The sequence below is a fragment of the Hemicordylus capensis genome, chromosome 5 (genome assembly GCF_027244095.1).
Source record: "Hemicordylus capensis ecotype Gifberg chromosome 5, rHemCap1.1.pri, whole genome shotgun sequence".
In the NCBI taxonomy this organism is placed as follows: Eukaryota; Metazoa; Chordata; class Lepidosauria; order Squamata; family Cordylidae; genus Hemicordylus; species Hemicordylus capensis.
In genome coordinates this window covers 223,499,080-223,518,982 of record NC_069661.1, presented here as the reverse complement: position 1 = coordinate 223,518,982, position 19,903 = coordinate 223,499,080, and the positions used below count along the sequence as shown (strand labels likewise).

The following is a 19,903-nucleotide window of genomic DNA, read 5'->3' as shown; positions in this document are numbered from 1 at the left end:
GATGGCATAGGCTACATTCAAATTTGAAAGGTACTTACCTTTCACCTACATACATTTCCTCCAGATTTTTTTTAAACCATTATATACAATTTCTCCTTCATTTCCTTCACCTAACAATGTGTGGTATGGAGTATTTCTGGGTTGAGAGACACAAAATGCATCAAAATAATGCCTTTAATTTGGCCAATTTCTTTGCGGAATGACTATGCAGGCCATTTAAAAATGTCTGATGTGCTAGTAGATAAGTATCTTTCCATTCTGCCTGACAAATAGTTCTGCATAATACAGTAGGTTCCATGCATGCACAATTTCATTGATTGTTATTAGTCCAATAAGAAGTTCCACTTTATCACTGCATATCTAGGTAAAATGTTATAGTGATATATCCAACAGCTCCTATGAAGAAATGTCCTCTCTGTGGCTTATGATAGAGTGAATGCTGAATATCTGTACATTTCAAAAATGTGATATGTTATTGCTTAGAAACAGGCATTTGGATCAAAGTTCCCAAACTTAAACCCATACTTTCCATTGGATTTAATGTCTTTGTGAAGCTCTCAAGTGCTTTCTTGCACATCAGTGTTTAACTTGTCTTTATAGAAGAAAACTTTCTAGTTACTGTCTCTTTCCACTAGAGGACCTTGTAATTAGCACTCAGGAACTTTTCACAGAGCAAGATACAGAGATGATAAATAGGATAACAGAGCTCGTGGCCTTATACAAAGCACGAGCTTTAAGAAGATGCAAAAGCAGGTATACACCACAAAAACAATGTCACCACAGGCACATCAAAAAAGAAGCTGAGGGTAGCAGAGAGAGCTAAATGCAGTAGATCTGAGAACAATCTAGAAGATATCTTCAGGGGACTCCAGTCAATCTGGAGTCTGACATGGCCTCGTTTATCCCCCCTTTTATGGCATTCACACCACTTGATGGCATTTCCCTTTCTTCTCTACAGATTTAAATGTGCATTGCCCCCCCAATCTTAATGGGCTGCTTCTCTTCCATCTTAGCTTCATATCCAGCCTAATGGTCACTAGACTCCTCAATTGCTGCCTTCTCTAGCTGTTGAAATGTCTTAGCAGTTGCATGGTTCTTCTTGCTACTTTACCTCTTCAGCCCCCACAATCTTCCTGTCATTACTGTATGTTCTGGTGAACTAAGGCAGTTCTAGGAAGTGTAGACTTTGTTCATCTGTGGAAGGAGCAGGAGCAACAATCCTGCCTGCCTCTAAGTGATGCTGTAGCTGCAACCTAGGGCCATCGAGTGATATTACCAGAACAGTAATTACATCTAATGTTGCTAAATTCTGTGCTGTCGCCATAAATATACGTCACCGGATGGTTAATAAGGAAATTTTATTGTCTTAATTTTTATTATTACTATGTTTCCGATCTTGTTAAAATTTTTAATTAATTTTAATTTTAACTGTTTTAATCATATATATTCTATTTACTGCTGTATGATTGTAATCTTTTTCTTTTGTTTTGGCTTGTAGCCATAACATTAAAGATTCGATTCGACTCTCAGAACAGGATTCAGGGTTGAAAAGTTTCATTCATCACTGCCGATGGAAAATGGTTACCAGTTTTTGTTCAGGATTGGATAAATGATCTTTAATTATTACTTATTTAATTATTAGAAGAGTGTGGTGCAGGGGCATAGCAAGGTTGGAGGGGGCCCAGAGACAAGATTTTAAAATGGGCCCCTCGCTGATACACACACACACAAACACACTTCACAATATATAGCGCACTCACACCCCCATTATGAATACGGTGAATATCTAGTTCATATTGAATCTAGTTTTTTTACTCTCTGCTCCTGCCAATCTCCAAGAGACTCAACATAATTCATAGGGGGTGCAACATGGGCGGGTGGGGAGTCATGTGATGTGCCTCTGGGGGGCCCCTTGAGGCAGTGGGGCCCCAAGACGACTGCCTCCCCTTGCCTAATGGTAGTTACGCCCCTGGTGTGGTGGGCTGGCTTACAGACACCACAATGTCCTGCTGATGGAAGCACAAAATGTAAGTGCTGCTCCATGAGTGTGGAAAGATCATGTATGCTGCTAGTACATATGCAGAGCCTCCATGGCTCCTAAGAATTGTGTCCCTGCTACAGCAGTGATGCAATCCTTAAGAGCCACAGAAGTTTTGTATGTTTGCTAGCAGTGTATGCAGGCTTTCCACACTCATGGAGTCAGTGTGCACAGCCTACTCTTCTGTTAGTGGGACACTGAGAAGTATGTAGGTTGCTATATTTACAAAATGAATACTTTTTTTTTTTTTAAAAAGTACCCTTATTCTCTCTAACTCAGTCTCAAAGTCTGCTGCAAACTCACATGTAAGCTTTGTAATTGTTGCCAATTTTCTGGATTCGGATATCATATTTGGAGTCAATGAAAGTCTCTGTCGTGACATATGTTTTGGCCATGGCCACCACACTTGCAATATCTTGAAAGTCGTGCTGGTTTTCAACTTTAACCTTCAGTTGATGAAGACCCAAACAGACAACACAAAATGGGGAAGGGAAAAAAAAGAATATATATAAGAAAGTGCAACAACATTGTGTGATTATTAAACATTAGCAAAATGCATGTTGTTATACTGGGTGGGATGTGTGTGTGGAGTAAGGGACTGCAAGTTGCAAGGATGTCTGAGCGTGAGCTCATCTGTGCACAAGCGGAGCACTGCACCCTCTGTGCAATCCTTGTTGGTGAAGGTCAGGTCACCATTGTCAGAGTTGGAGGGCAAACTTGGCCCTCACCACCACAAGAGTGTCCCCAGGTGCAGCACTCACCTTTTCCCCATCCACTCATGCAGCAGTGTCAGAACTGTAAGAAGATAATACTGTATATTTACAGTCAGTGGATAAAAAGAGCCCTGCTGGATCAGATAAAAGGTTCATCTAGTCTGGCATAACAGTGAGCCCTTTTTCACGATCCCATGAGAAAGCTTGAGAGGTGGTGGTGGGGAAGGCTGCAGGAGCTTATCTTTTTCGCAGATGATCCTGCTGCTGCCTCTGGTGCCAGATGGGCCATTGGTGCCAGATGGGCCATTGCTGCCATAGACAGCAGGGAGGTTCAGGGGATGGGACGCATCAACCTGGCCCCTGGAAATCCCACAATGCACCACATGAGTACGTGTTGCATTGTGGGGATCCTCCCACAGCCGGGAGCCTGCTCCCGTATTAACACTGGCTGGGAGCAGTCATGCCGACACACAAGCAGTTAGCCCGAGTTAAGGGCACACTTGCACCCTTAACATCGGCCAACTGGTGGGCTTCTTTTGTCGCTGAGGCACCACCGGGATCTGCACGGATCCTGGCACTTCTTATGCACAGCCTAACCTGGCCTGGGTGTCTGTAGCCAGGGTTAGGCTGTGCATGAGAACAGCCTCCATAGCTAGAAAGAGGAGGGGCACAGCAAGGTTGGAGTGATGAACCTGGGACAAGAAGTGAAGATGCCCCACCCTGGCCCCCTCTTTTCCCCCTCCCCACTCTTGTCTTTGCTGCAGAAGAAGAATGAGGACATAGTGAAAAACAAAACATTCTTAGCACGCACTTTTTCTCGCTCCTCTGAAAATAAGATCACATACACCTCACACATACAGAAACACACACACACACACACACACACACTTGTGTGCAATGCATGCATCTCCCTGGCTCAGAAACATTTTAAAAACAATTTTATCTACTACAATCGCCACAAAAACTCATTCAATATCGTCAGTGAAGAGCAAGTTGTCACCCAGCCAGCATACCTCTCTCTCTCGGGGGCCCAGGGACATTTGAACCTCCTTGTTAAATTATAGCCATGCCCCTGAGAAAGAATATTCATATGGGGGAAAATCTGCACAGGCTGTAGCCTGAAGATCTGTGATCAACATTGTTTTAGAACTTGAAATAACAAATACCAGAATGTATCCTTTTCACCATTACAGTGTGCAACACAAATTAAAAAGTGAACAGAAAATAGTCTTTCAAATATTCATAGAACACAAAGACAAGGAACCTTGTCCTTTCAGGTGACAGTTACCAGAGTATGTCCATGGACCCGAGAGCTCAAGAGCAGACAAAGTACTGAGCACAAATGCATGGAAGCAACTGTGCTAATGTCCACAGTCAGGCTTGCTGTTCCACATTTTAATGAAGGCATCAACACTTAGGAAATCCACAAGAGCCACCCCTGGCTCCCCCTACTTTGGTCAACTCATGCCCCTCTGTAGTCTTCTAAAGAGAGTAGCTAAGGGGGCCAGCAAAAAAGGTGAGGGTGGGGCCCCCTTGCCAGCCCCCTGAAATTTTAGTATTAATCTGGGTCATTTATCCAAAAGTGTTTGGAATCCAACAGTCTCTCAGTGTCTGAAGCCTATCACACTGACCGGGACTCAGGAGCTCAGGACTTGGGGACTTTAGAAGGATGGTTTTGACAACAATGGTGTCTTCTTGGTATCTCTCAGATACAAGCACACCCTTTTCCAAGCCACTGTAGCCATCCAATCTATTCTCTGTCTTAGCTGGCAGATCAGTTATTCACGGATTGACAGATGGTTGTGAAGGAAGCCAAAATGTTCTAAGCTAGTCCTGATGAGTCAGCCTTCATTGGTATCTTGAAGTTCTGCAGAACTATGGGAATAATTTTATAAAACATTACAGAAGTCTTTACTGCAGTTCCACTGAGTGACCTCCAGTATTGTGTGTGTGTGTGTGTGTGTGTGTGTGAGAGAGAGAGAGAGAGAGAGAGAGAGATCTTAGTCTTATTTTGGAAATTTTGATCTGGTGGGTGTTACCATCAGTTGATGTGACTGTAGCTTCTCTGTGCAAACAAAATGACAAGGAAAGCATATTGATGTCAACGAGAACTTAAACAGAGTCCAATTAGTGAAGAGTCAGGATGGTTTTTAAAACTGTCACCAGTGGGTTCCTGTATTTATATCAGACCTATTTAAGTTACATATATTTTATATAAATCATAAATCTTACGTCATTTTGGCAGAATGCCTCTGTAGAATTTTGCACTTAAAGTTTGGCCTTCACTAAGTGAATTACAGGCAAGAAACTAAGAATGAGAAAACACTTTTATTTATACACCACTTTTTTAAAAAATCTCACCCTTCCTCCAATGTCCTCAGCTGGAGTTGCCTTATTTTATCCTCACAAACTCGAGTTCAAATCCCCATTCAGCCATGAAACTCACTGGGTGAATCTAGCCCAATCACTGATCTCTCAGCCTAGCCTACCTCAAAGGGTTGTTGTGAGCACAAACATAATGAATACAAATAAAATGAATATTTATATACTGCTTTTCAACAAAATCCCCCAGTTTACATAGATGGATGGATAGATAGATAGATAGATTAGATTAGATACAATGAGGTGGGTCTCCCGATCCAAGACACACGCCTGGTAAGGGTGAGCGGGGAGAGCAGGCTTAGCCCGCACTCCCCGCACACAAGCAGGGCGGCAGCCCTGGGCGGCCGGATTGGCCGCCCACACAACTGCTGGCTCCGTGACGGAGCCGGCAGGGGCTGGGAGGATTGGGGGCTGCACGGCCCCTGGAAGCTCCAGTATAACCTACACGAGCGTGCAGGGCATACTGGAAAGACCCCCGAGCCGGGAGGCTGCTTTTAAGCCTCCCGGCCGGGAGTCTACTCATGAGTAGCCACGATTAAAAAAACTGGGTTTAAGGGGAGGGCTAGTTTGGCAGGTTAACCACCAGGAAGCCACCGGGCTCGCCTGCTAGCCCAGTGGCTCCCACAATCAGGCAAAATCAGGCTAGGCTCCCCTAGCCTGATTTCACCCGAACGTGGGAATAGCCCGATTGGCTCCCTCTCCCCAAAGGGCTCACAGTCTAAAAACATTAAGATAGACACCAGCAACAGCCACTGGAGGGATGCTGTGCGGGGGATGGATAGGGCCAGTTGTTCTATCCCTGCTAAATAAAGAGAATCACCACTTTAAAAAGGTGCTTCTTTGCTCAGTTAGCAGGGGAACCATGTATACCACTTTGGGCTCCTTGGTAGGAGAGTGGGATACACGTGTAAATAAATAATAAATGATAAAGTAAGATTCGTGGCTCAATAGGGATTTGAACTCAGGTCTCACCAGTCTATCTGCTATATCACACTGGCTCTCCTTTACCATGTGGTCTGGCAAATGGAATTGTAACGCAAGCACAAGAAGTTCCAGACCCACTTCAAGTTAATGATTACTGCAGGGATCAGGCAGTGTGACACAACAGACTGGGTTTGTTCTTGCGATTATTATTAGGGTAGGAGAAGTCTCCTACCATAATTCGGGAACTGCGTGTGATTGTCTGTGAGTTTAAAACAAGGTAGGAGAGCTGGTTTGTGTGCTAAGAGAGCTAGTGTATGTGCTAAGTCCAAGCTGGGTAGGGCAGTTTTTCCTCCTACCTAATCCCAAAGCTGGGGATGGAATCTGGGCAGGGCATGCTCATCCTGCCCAGTGGGACTTAGTACACAAGCAGGCTCCCTGCCTCCCAGCTTGTTTTAAACTCTCAGTTGATTACAAAAAGGGAGCACGCACAGCTCCTGAGCTAGGGTAGAAGGCTTCTCCTGCAGGAATGATAGTCGTGAGAATGTGTCTATTCTCTTGAATCCTCTGGCACCAAAAACATGTCTGAGTGCAGTGCAGTGCTCCTGTTCACAGAAGGAGCAACCATGTGCAGAGAGGTAAGCAGCTGGGATCCAAGCCAATGTCCTGGTACTCCTCACAATAGCTCTGAAAGGTAGGGCAGTATCATTACACAGGCGGGGAGGGTGAGGCTGAGGCTGAAAGACTGGGTTTAAGATCGCTCAGTGAGCTTAGCTCGGACCACCAATGAGAACTTTCCTCCTGGGGCAAATAGCAAGCACAGGAGGTCCCCAGTCTGGATGGGGACTCTGGTGGGAGCAAAGGGTTAAAAACAAACCACCACTCTGCAGTCCAGGATCACCCCTGTGGCTTCTATATGGTATGGGGGCAATGAAATACATCAGCTGTATTGATGTGCTAAGTGTAACGTGTAGCCCTACTTTTGGACATGGTAGCTCACAGCTGAGAACTGCGTGCATCATAAGCTGCACACTCTGAATTTTAAAAGCATTCCCTGAGAACTTTTAGACAAGAGTTTTATTTAGAAGTATCTGTATGATCAAGACTGCTGCAGTCCATTTAATAAGCTAATAAGTGACTCCAGCGGCAGGTTGTTAATTACGTCGTCTTTAGCGCAGGGATGAGTCACACTAGCTCTTCCAGAGGCTCCAGGAAACATGTACTCTGATGTCAACCTTGTTTGTGCCAAAGTCTTGATTCAATTTTCTTTCTTGTGGAATGCTAAGTTCCACAGAATCCCCCTTTACAGTTCCATGTTAATAATCATATTCAAAAAAATCATAATACAAAATTAAAAACACCCCAAAACAAGGTCAGTTGACCAGTTGTTTGATTCTGCAAGCTTGCCTCAGTGAGAACCTGTATGTACAGATTCAAATATATATTAATCTGGCCTTGATTTGTAAATGGGAAATCTTCTGAAGTTACAATTTAGTCAGGTGTACCATATTGACCACATTCACACGTAACAGGAAACCGGAGCTTGCTGAACCCATGGTTAATGTTTGAAACCGTGAATTGCATCGCAGACATTCATCATCCAACTGCAGCATGGCAACCTCTGGTTTCAGGATAGGGGGTCCCCTCCCTCTTCTTTTTCTGCTTTTTCTTCTGTTCTGTAGTGCTTGCATCGCTAGAACGTGGGCAAGCTAGAACGTGGGCAAGCGATGCTAGAACGTGGGCAAGCGTCGCTAGCACGTGGGCAAGCTGTCAGCACAACTGCATGGCGGCAGCCATTGGCCACAATCTTCAAAGGGGTGTGCTGAGCATGATCATCCCTTTTTGGAGCGAATGGACTGCACGCAGCAGGAAAAGGGCATTTAAATCCCTCTAAATGGTATGCAAGCCCTTCTCTTGACAGCAATTGTAATGCTGCCCTCATAAGAGCCCTGGACCAAAACAGTCTCACACAAGCACAATTGCTGGCAATGGGGCAGGGGGATGCAGTGGTGCACTACTTTCCTGTTATTCCAGGAAGAGATCATGGGGACTTCCTGGGAGGGAATATGTATATGGGGAAAGGCAAAGGATCTTGGGGTCTGGACCGCTGCGCCCAAGGATGCTCTTGTGATGGCAGAGCCCGGGCAAGCAGTCCAGAGATATCAAACCAAACGCTTGCCTGTAAGATGGCTTGCTGCCTGGGGATTAGTCCTCTCATGAGAGGGCCAGTCCACTGGGGAGGACCAGAAGCTCCAAGACCTTTGGTCCTCCATCAGACTGCGCTCTCATGAGGTAGGCCATCCAAACAAAGGGCCCCCGCTAGTGTGGGGCTACTGTTCTCATGTTAATAATAATAGAACTTTTACACAGAGATCTCCTCCTCTTCCGCCTCTTTTCATGCACCCATATGAGAATTTGCCCCTTTCCATTTGACTGATTACCATTTCAGGATGCTTTCAGGGACTCTCAGCAAACTATCTTTAATGAGCCCCTCCTACGAAGGCTCCGAGAGAGTTTTCCTGCCACCACCACACAAAGGCTATGGGCACAGAGGTGGGCTCAGGGATCAGCAGTCTGCCCTTCCAAAGGCCCTGAGCCCTCAGCTATGCTGATCCTTGATGTCAACCCTAAGATACTTTCAAACTGCCCACTATTGCTAACTTTTCATTGGAGCAGTGCCCCATAGCAGCTCATCAGAACTGGGATCCACATGTTTCAGGAAAACCCAGCCTCTGCAGGCCTGCTCAACTTAGGCCCCCCAGTTGTTTTTGGACTACAACTCCCATAATCCCCAGCCACAGTGGCCAATAGCCAGGGATTATGGGAATTGTAGGCCAACATCTGCAGGAGGGCTGAAGTTGAGCAGCCCCACTTATTTATTTATTTATTTATTTATTTATTTATTTATTTATTTATTTATTTATTTATTTAACTTCTATACCGCCCAAACCTTTGTCTCTGGGTGGTTAACAAAAAAACAATTAAAACACATATAAAAGTTAAAACAATGCAACAATTTAAAAACAGCCACAAAATTAAAAACAGGCAATTTTTAAAAAGCTGGAAAATCTTGGGTGAAAATATGGGTTTTCAGGTGTGTTTTTTTAAAAATAGCCAGAGATTGGGAGGATCATATCTCAGCAGGGAGCGCATTCCACAATCTTGGGGCAGCAACCAAGAAGGCCCATCTCCGTGTAGCCACGGTGTTTAAAAGACGAGTTGGTGGTAACTGGAGAAGGACCTCCTCAGATGACCTCAATGGGCGGTATGGGTAATAATGAAGAAGATGCTCTCTTAAAAACCCAGGGCCTAAGCTGATTAGGGCTTTATAAGTTATAACTAGCACTTGGTATTTTGCCCGGAAACCTATTGGCAGCCAGTGAAGCTCCATCAGCAGAGGAGTAATGTAGTCTCTCCGAGATGACCCAGAGACCAGCCTGGCTGCTGCATCCTGAACCAACTGGAGTTTCCGGACTACATATAAAGGCAGCCCCACGTAGAGTACATTACAAAAGTCCAGTCTGGAGGTTACCAACAAATGTACCACTGTTTTGAGGTCATTGATCTCAAGAAACAGGCGCAGCTGGTGTATCAGCCGAAGCTGATAGAAAGCACCTCTGGCCACAGCCTCAACCTGAGAATCAAGGAGAGGTGTGGATCCAGAAGTACTCCCAGACTGCAAACCTGTTCCTTTTGGGGAAGTGTGACCCCATCTAGAACAGGTAGATCAAGATCATCTCTGGAGTTCTGACCCCTCACAATAAGTACCTTCGTCTTATCTGGATGCAGCTTCAGTTTATTCTCCCTCATCCAGCCCATTACTGCTTCCAGGCAGGCATTTAGGGAGGATATGCCAACTCCTGAAGAAGTTGGCATGGAGAAGTAGATCTGGGTGTCATCAGCATACTGGTAACACCCAGCTCCAAATCCTCTGATGATCTCTCCCAGCGGTTTCATGTAGATGTTAAAAAGCATTGGAGAGAGTACGGAGCCTTGAGGGATGCCGTACCTAAGCTCAGATCTCGAAGAGCAACAGTCTCCAATCAACACCATCTGGAATCTGTCCGAGAGGTAGGAGCAGAACCACTGTAAAACAGTGCCTCCCACCCCTAAAACTCTCAGACGTTCCAGAAGGATACTATGGTCGATAGTATCGAAAGCTGCCAAGAGATCCAAGAGGACCAAGAGTCACACTTCCTCCCAATTCACAAATTCCTCCCAATCACAATTCAATTCCCAATTGGAGATAATCTATCAGGCCGACCAAGACAGTCTCTACCCTGTAGCCCGCCCAAGAACCAGTTTGAGATGGGTCTAGAGATAATCAGTTTCCTCCAAGACCGCCTGGAGCTGAGAGGCCACCACCCTCTCAATTACCTTGCTCAGCCATGGGAGGTTGGAAAAGGCCTATAATTGCTCAACTCTGAGGGATCTAATGCAGGCTTCTTTAGAAGAGGTCTAATGATTGCCTCCTTAAGACAAGGAGGCATACTGCCCTCCCTCAGAGAAGCTCTAGACCTACAGTCCTTATGCAGCCATATGGCTATGTATGAAATGTATATGAATAGTAGGGATTCTGTGCAATTCACTTCGTGCACAAATTGATTCATGCCAAATTGGGGGTGATTAACAGATTCAACTGTGAATTGAATTGCCCCTTAAATTAAGGGGCTGATTAAAGGATGAACCGAATTAGCCCCAATTTGGTGTGAATCGATTTGTGCAATTTGTGCAGCTGTTTTGCTGGGCTCCCCCCCCGCTTGGTGATTGGTCTTCTGATACTGGCTTATGATTGGCTTGAGATCTCCTTGCTTCTTGGTTTGTTTGTTATTCAAATCAAGTGTTGGAATGGGCAACTGTGCCCCCATTGGCTGAGGGAAGGGAGGGTGCAACACTTTTAGAGGGAATTTCAAAATGTATTCAAAGGGACTGGGAGGCAGAGAGAGTCCTTACATCAGGAGATGAGGAAGGAATCAAGGAAGTTTTGATTTTGTGGTTTTCTTTTCTCAGCACAGAATATAATGCTGTGCTACCTATTGTTGCTATAACTATCTTTTTTCTGGATCTCAAAGGCAGAACTTGGATGCCTGCCTGCCTTGCTTGAGTTGTAGTTTGGTCTGTTTGTGAGATGGTGTTGGGGTGAGAAATGGACAGTGGCAGCTCAGCTCTGTGAGTGTGTGTGTAATATTTCTTTGTGACTGCTGTGATGAGCTCCATGTCTGGCCTTGAGTACCATGTCTGGTACTGCTCTGCTGTGGCAGTTGTTTCAAGTAAGGACAGAGTAATAATTGTGTGTGAGAGAGCAATTTGTGCCAATTATGTTACTGCAGCATAGGCACTATGGATACTGGGTCAGTGATTCTTTTTTGTCCATCTTTGGACTGTGCATTTGGTAAAATGTGTTGTTCTGTGTTGGGGCTGTGTGGGCTGTTTCTGTTCTGCAGTGTGGTTTTTCAAGACAAGGTTGCAAAATGTGTGCACGGTCTCTCTGCTTTTTTCACCCATAAGGAACAATGGGGAACTTGAATCACCCCATTGTTCCCCATGAGTAGGTCCTAGAGATACCAAAGTGGTTTGGGTGGTATGGGTTGGGTGGTATGGTATGATGGGTGCTGCCTACCACCCAACCCAAAAAAGAGATGGGCAAGCGGGCAATTTTAATTTTTAAAAAATCTAAACCCCCATGGGATCCTATGGGGTTTTTTGGGATTTTTTTTAAAATTAAATCACCCACTTCCCCATCACCCAAAACATTGTTCCCTATGGGTGAATCCCCCCGCCCTTTTGTGAATGGCTGGCTGGTTCTACTAATCAATTCAATCTACTAATCAATTCAAATTTTGTGATTTAATTCTACATCAAATCAAATAACAAAAATCAATTTGTGTACACTCCTAATGAATAGGAGTATGCAGTGCCTATGGAAAGAGTGTGGTGTAGGCTTCACCCAGGTAGCAAACCTGTATCTGGACTGCACATGCCCTTGGGAAAAAGGGATAATTGGAGCCTTTGAGTCAGAAGCAACTACTGAATGAATAATACATACAACCTCCTATGGAAAACGTGTCATTCTAAAACTGAGGAGGACGTGTGTGTGTGTGTGTGTGTGTGTGTGTGTGTGTGTGTGTGTGCGCGCGCATAATCTAGTACTACTTTAAAGAGCACAATTCTTCTCCCTCCTGCTAAGAATAAATGCAATCTTCCACAAGTTGCCTTTGAAAATTGCAAGTATACAATCTGCTATCTATTTGCGAAGATGTACTGTCTATTTGTTCAGCAATGTACTCATTAAAACCATCAGCTGGTATTTGCTAGAGGTTTCATGACAAGCTGTGAAAAGTTCAGACCAGTCATACTGACAAATATCTTCCTTTAGTGAGAAGGTTCCCAGAGAAGGTCAAAAGATTACTCTGACTGGGATGTTCAGAAATAACAATGCAAAATCAGCCTAACCAAATGCATGATATTTCTAAATATTAAACTACTCAATGCTGCAAAATATGTTTGAAAAGATAAGGAATGAGGCCTTCTCTTTTTCCTTGTCACCAGAAATGTCCCTTTTTAGGGGAGGAAAAACCCTGGCGGGTGCAAGTCCAGAACAACAGTGTGTGCATGTGTGCAGTGTGGGGAGTTAATATTCCCCCCTGTGTCATTTTCCTGCTGAAAACCACCCCGAAGTAGCTATTTGTCCCAAAGTAGCTATTTGCTCTAAAATAAATGTTTTATTTTATTCTTTTTTTTACCAGGATGGGGTATTAACACTTCTTGTATATTTTAGTCCGAAGCCAGTATCAGCACTGCCCTCCCCCCCATTACTCTTTTGACTATAAGGAGATTCTTCTGATGGGTCTGTCAATTCTTCCGATGGGTCTGTCAAACCTCTTTGAGCCATTTTTGGAAGGGCAGTATAGAAATTGAATGAATGAATGAATGAATGAGAGAGGAGAGCTGGTCTTGCAGTAGCCAGCAGGAATTGTCCCCATTGCTAAACTGGGTCCACCTTGGTTTGCTTTTGGTTGGGTGACCACATATGAGCACTATAAGATATTCCCCTTAGAGGATGGGGCTGTAGTTCAGTGGGACAACATCTGTTTGCATGCAGAAAGTCCCAGGTTGCCTCCAGTGTTCCCTCTAATTTTTTTTTTATCTGGGTGTGGAATGACTTTGGTTCTGGGCAGCCGTATCAAGGCAGTGTGTGTGCACATGCATTTAGAGTGGGACCTTTCTGATTCAACCCGAGCGGGATCTAAAATTAACTGAGCGGACATAAAAAAACTTGTGTCTATGCGCACTTGCGGACACCTTAGAGGAACACTGATTCCCTTCCTTGCATTTCCAGGTAGTGATGGGAGAAACTTGTAACCTTGGAGAGCCTCTGCCAGTCAGTGTAGACAATACTAAGCTAAATAGACCCATGGTCTGACTCAGTATAAGGCAGCTTCCTATGTTCCTGTGTTAATTAGTGCCAGACTTAACATGACAAGTAGGTTGGTTCTAACAATAACTACTGCAATAACCTCAGAGAAGGGAACACTCATTCAGAGCTGGTCAAATTATCTTGCTGATGGAGGACTGAACACACATCTGATCTTATTGTCTCAAAGGTCTGGGAATGGCAGGGGTGGATTTGTATCTAGTGGGTTTTCCAGATGAACCTGGGTCCCCTAAACTTTTGCCATTTTAAGAATCCACTTATATTTGTATTTTGGCTTTGGCCAGCCTTAGTCCCATCATCTTGCAGGATGCACTATTTCAGATTTCTGGGAGTTGGAAGGGAAGGGAGGGAAAGAGATTTCAATGTTGGGGGAGGAAAATTCATAATGACTCGCTCTTGGATACACTGAAGGGAAAATTGTGGGAAAGCAATGATTTTATGGATAAAGAAGTTCTTGCTGAGTTTCTTCTTATCAAGGCAGAAGAACAGACATGTGTCAGGACTCAGAAAATTAGAATCGTCTGTCCTTTATGGCTTTCATGTCTACGTCACTGCCCTGCATATCACTCCCCTCCCCATTTCCATTAACCTTTATTTTGGGGGAGCTAAATTGGACTATAAATGAAAAGTGAAAGTATCTGGAGGACAGATGTATACTTTGGCTCATTTAAAAACAGGAGGTAATGGAAATTTCACAAGACTGTTCCCATGAAACACATTACAGAGGGATTTCCCCCCCGCTCCTCAAAAGGTTTGGGTTATGTATCTAAGATGGGTGCTGCTAATTCAGTGTTTAATAAACTTTTCTGAAGTTCCTGTCATATATATTTAGCCCTTGGTGGGTGGGAGCCACTACAGCTCTACTTGTGAGGCCAGTTTCAGACGAGACATGTTTCTTTCCTTGGTTAGAACTTAAGCACAGCTATATCAGGTCAGATCTTTGGGTTCAGTTAGCCTGTTTCAGATAACAGCTAGCAAGTCTGCAAGAAAACCCCCTTGCTTTTGCCAATGAGGAGAAAGGCATGGCGTGAGGGTGAAGTTGCATCCGGTGATCATTTGCCATATTTGAACCCCTGGACGTTTAGCAAAGGGAGTAGTCACTTGTAGGTGGACAAGGTTGTGCTGTGTATTGAGCCTTGCTTATTGCATTCAGGCTCCACACTGCTGATAACTTAACCTGCTTATTAAGAAGGATACAGGTCCCTGGAAAGCCTCTTAATGCAAGCCTGCAGCAAGGTTTCTCCTAAGCCAGGGGTTCTTAATCTTGGGTTCCGGATGCTGTTGAGCTACAACTCCCATCCTCCCCAGCCACAATAGCCTTTGGCCATTATGCCTGAGGATGATGGGAGTTGTAGTCCAACAACATTTGGGGATCCACATTTGGGAATCCATGTCCCAAGCCAAGGAGTCTGGAGGTTGGGTTGAGCTTGCGGGACAGCACACAATTAATTCACTGTGCTTGAATGCACCACCTCTTCCAATCTGCTAAGCAAGGAACTCACAGAGCAGACATGGCTGCCCACCCTCTCCTTTATAGGACGGGAGGCAATGGGCAGGCAATGTGAGCACTGTAAAGTCTCCAAAGTGGTGACGGGCAACATCCAGTTCCTTTTCACCCCATGAAAAAGATGTGAGCAATGATGGGCAGAGCACCCAGCATGGTAGTGCATATCACCATGGGAATGGTCCTGGAGAGCATGGAGGATGAAGCCAGAACGAGAGCGATGCAGAGGTGGGCAATACTGCAAATTCTCGGAAGCTTTGGGAGCATGGGGGTGGCTGCTGCCCATGAGGGAGCTGAGAGGCTCAGTGCTGCCATCATCAGATGGAATGGATAGTTTGCATGCTCAAGAGTTGCTGTAGCAAGTGTGCAAAGAAATTCAGGAGCAATCTCAACCTTAGTGCACCTTCTACAGGAGGATTTGTCTGTAGACAGGAGGTGGGCACCGCCAAGACACAACAACACCTGGCTGTCCATGGAAGATGTGTCACAGTGGGATGGCCAGTGGTTATCTGCTTGTGCATGACCATGTAGCTTGGGAGTTCCTGCAAAGGCAGTGGTGTGAGGAAAGGGTTAAAATGGGTGCTGGGTGTGGCTCCTCTGCTGTTTTCTGCTGCCTGCCTATGGGACTTCTGCCTGCCAGCTGTGTTGCAATTGAGTGTTGGCAGGACTGGGGTCCTGGGCTTCCATCTGCCCACCTGTGGGCTACATAGGAGACTGCCAGTGGTGGTGGGACCACCACCAAACGGGCTGCCACTGAAGTGGCGGCACCAAAGGGGTAGCCCCTTTGGGGAGCCACTTCAGGGACAACGAGGGCGAGGGCTACCCCCCCCCCCGGTTCAGCATTTTTAGGGTTGGGGCGGCGGCTGAGATAAGGCTTGGGTAAGATTTGTTTTGAATGTTTTGGAGTCTGTCTGGAGATGGGGAGATGGGAGGGCGTATGCACTGGTCTCGGTGCGGCTATTCCAGTGGTGGTGGGGAATAGAAGAAGTTACGTTGGCAGGTCAGCAGGCCGTTGCAGGGGAAGGGTAATCAGAAAATTAATAGCTGTTTCCCCTTCCGGCTGCCCTTCCAGCTCTTTGACCTTAGGGAGCAGTGCCAACAACCCACAGCACCTTGCCTTGCTCCTTTGTAACACCAGGTCAGTCCAAAACAAATCCGAAGTAATCCATGATTTGATCAGGGATGAAGGGGCTGACCTGGTGTGTATTACAGAGACTTGGTTGGGGGAGGCTGGGGGCCCAGTTTGGGCCCAGCTTCTCCCTCCAGGGTACTCTGTAGAGGAGCAGGTAAGGGAGTGTGGGCGGGGAGGTGGAGTAGCTGTGGTTTTTAAGGATAATATCTCCCTTACCAGGATCCCTATTAGAGTGTCTGATCATACTGAATGTGTGTACTTATGTTTGGGGACCAGGGATAGATTGGGACTTCTGTTGGTGTACCAATCACCCCGCTGCCCAACAGAGTCCCTAACTGAGCTCGTGGACTTGGTCTCGGGTTTGGCTTTGGAGCCACCCAGGCTTATGGTGCTGGGGGACTTCAATATCCACTTCGGGACCGGGTTGTCTGGTGCAGCTCAGGAGTTCATAGTGGCCATGACAACTATGGGCCTATCCCAAGTAGTCTCTGGACCGACACATGTTGCTGGTCATACTCTTGATCTGATCTTTCATTCTGATCAGGGTAGTGTTCTGTGGGTGGGGACTCCTGTGATTTCCCCATCGTCATGGACGGACCACCATCTGGTTAAGGCCGGACTCACGGTTGCGTCCCACCTCTGCAGGGGTGAGGAACCTATTAGAATGGTCCATCCAAAAAGGTTATTGGATCCAATAGGATTCCAAGAAGACTTGGAAGGATTTAATGTTGGCCCTGCCAGCGATCCGGTTGATGCCCTGGTGGAGAATTGGAATAATCAGTTCACCAGGGCAGTAGACATGATAGCTCCTAAGCATTCTCTCCGACCCGCTTCAAAAATGGCTCCTTGGTATATGGAAGATCTGCAGGAGCTGAAGCGGCAAGACAGATGACAGGAGTGCAAGTGGAAGAAGACTTGACTCGAATCTGACAGATTGCAACAGAGAGCGCATTTAAAGATCTATGCTCTGGCTATACGTGCAGCAAAGAAGTGTTTCTTTTCTGCCTGTATTGCTTCCGCAGGCTCTTGTCCAGCAGAGCTATTCAGGGTTGTGAGGGGGCTAGTAGGGCCCCCTACTCCTCTGAATCTGAATTTGGAACCATCAGTTGCCCGCTATGACACTTTTAATGAGTTTTTTGTGGACAAAGTCTCTTGTATTCGGGTCGATCTAGAGCTAGATCTAGATCTAGATTTAGACCCCACAGTTATTGCAGTGTCAGATGCAGAGATATCCAGCAACTCCTCTTGTGTGGTTAGACTGGATCAATTTCAGTTTGTGACTCCTGAGGATGTGGACAAGCTGCTTGGAAGGGTGCGTCCTACCACCTGTCTGCTTGATCCTTGCCTAATGTAGCTTATACTGTCTGGCAAGGGGGTTGTTGTGGAGAGCCTGGTGGCAATTATAAATACTTCTCTGAGGGAGGGCAGGATGCCTCCTTGTTTAAAGGAGGCAATTATTAGACCTATTCTTAAGAAGCCTGCCTTGGACCCCTTGGAGTTTAATAGCTACAGGCCTGTCTCCAACCTCCCATGGTTGGGCAAGGTGATTGAGAGGGTGGTGGCCTCCCAGCTCCAGGCAGTCTTGGAGGAAACTGATTATCTAGACCCATTTCAAACTGGTTTTCAGGTGGGCTATGGGGTGGAGACTGCCTTGGTCGGCCTGATGGATGATCTCCAATTGGGACTTGACAGAGGAAGTGTGACTCTGTTGGTCCTTTTGGCTCTCTCGGTGGCTTTCGATACTATCGACCATAGTATCATTCTGGAACGTCTGAGGGAGTTGAGGGTGGGAGGCACTGCTTTGCAGTGGTTCCGCTCCTACCTTTCTTGCAGATCCCAGATGGTGTCGCTTGGAGACTGTTGCTTTTCAACATCTGAGCTTTTATATGGGGTCAATCAGGGCTCCATACTGTCTCCAATGCTTTTTAATATCATTCATTCATTCATTCATTCATTCATTCAATTTCTACACCGCCCTTCCAAAATGGCTACATGAAACCGTTGGGAGAGATCATCTGGAGATTTGGTGCTGGATGTTAACAGTATGCTGATGACAAGCAAATCTATTTCTCTATGTCAACGTCATCAGGAGAAGGTATATCCTCCCTGAATGCCTGCTTGGAAGCAGTAATGGGCTGGATGAGGGATAACAAACTGAGACTGAATCCAGACAAGACAGAGGCACTTACTATGCAGCGGCATCACTCGGGAAGTGATATTGATCTACCTGTTCTAGATGGGGTCACACTTCCTCAGAAGGAACAGGTACGCAGTCTGGGAGTGCTTCTGGATCCACACCTTTCCCTGGTTCCCCAAGTATGGGAACTCCACCCCCCCCACCAAACAGCTTGACAAGAACTGAACGTCCACAGTGGCCCCCAAGAGCTACATAATGTTTAAAATGCCAATTAGCAGCAAATCAGGGATCTGAGTGGGGGAAAGGGAATGGACATGACTGAGCCTTTGAGGAGGAGAGCTGGTCTTGTGGTAACAAGCATGAATTTGCTAAGCATGGCCCTTTGCGAAGCAGGGTCTGCCCTAGTTTGCATTTGAATGGGAGACTACATGTGAGCACTACAATATATTCCCCTTAAGGGATGGGGCCGCTCTGGGAAGAGCATACTTGCATGCAGAAGGTTCCAAGTTATCTCCCAGGCATCTCCAAGAGAGGCCTGAGAGAGACTCCTGCCTGCAACCTTGGAGAAGCCGCTGCCAGTCTGGGCAGACAATACGGAGCTAGAAGGACCAAATGTCTGACTTGATAGAAGGCAGCTTCGTATGTTCCTAACTTGTAGTATCCTGAAGGTGGACATGAGGATTAGGGGCATGCAACATATTATTGCAGGAGGTCCTTGTTGTTTCCTCTAATATTTATTTATTTATTTATTTATTTATTTATGTAGTATGTACATACGTATGTACGTACATTTATATACCACCTCATACAAAAAAATTCCTGGGCGGTTCACAATATAAAACATTAACATAATTAAAACAATTTAAAATACAATAAAAACGCTAAAACCGAAGCTTTAAAACTATAAACTAAAACCCTCTCGAAACAGGTATGTTTTTAGGTCCTTCTTAAAAACATTCAGAGAAGGGGAAACGCTAATTTCACTAGGAAGCACATTCCTGAGTTCTGGGGCAACTCTAGAAAAGGCCTGGTTTCGAATTGCCACCAACCTAGCCGGTAGCAGATACAGGTGGCTAAGTGCCACTTGGGGGGCTTCGCAAGTATGCAGAAGTATATAAATTTGTAAATTAAAAGGAAAAGGAACAACATCCCCTCCCCCTCAAAAATATGCCCTCCATCCCTTCTTGTCTAACTGTTGCCCAGGAGGAGGCAGGTAATTTATGCTAGCTCAGGACTGCACAACTTACAGCCTGTGGGCTGGATCCGGCCCATGGGCACATTTTTGCTGGCCCTTGGTGGCTGCCACTGACAGCCACCTGTGGCTGCTGCCACCCACCTCGGTTAGGTGGGTGGCAGGAGCAGTGACGAGGTGGTCTGCTACTGTGGGGCTGGTGGTGCCACTAGCCTCCCCCCAGCTCCAGAGCCACGCTGCTTCCATTGGGGCCAGGAGCTTTCTTGGAATGAGGGTGGACATGCAGGCTGATGGAGAAACAGGACACATGTGTGCCCTCATACCCAGCAGACTCCCAGCCCCAACGGAAGCGGAGGGGCTGGGGAGCCAGGGCATATGCCAGGGGGAGATGAACAGCTTCGCACCTGCCCCTGCAGTAGCATGCCACATGGCCACTGCTCCTGCCGCCC

General features: G+C 46.0%; 1 protein-coding gene across 7 annotated transcripts in view; it reads right to left on the bottom strand.

Annotated features, from left to right (window-relative positions):
* Positions 1-19,903, bottom strand: part of SYN3 (synapsin III) — a 304,303-nt gene that overhangs the window by 31,670 nt on the left and 252,730 nt on the right. For all 7 annotated transcript variants that reach the window (XM_053257382.1, XM_053257387.1, XM_053257380.1 and 4 more), the window contains one exon: positions 2,342-2,484. In XM_053257382.1, coding sequence (XP_053113357.1) covers positions 2,342-2,484 — 143 coding nt within the window. The remainder of the gene's footprint in view (positions 1-2,341; positions 2,485-19,903) is intronic.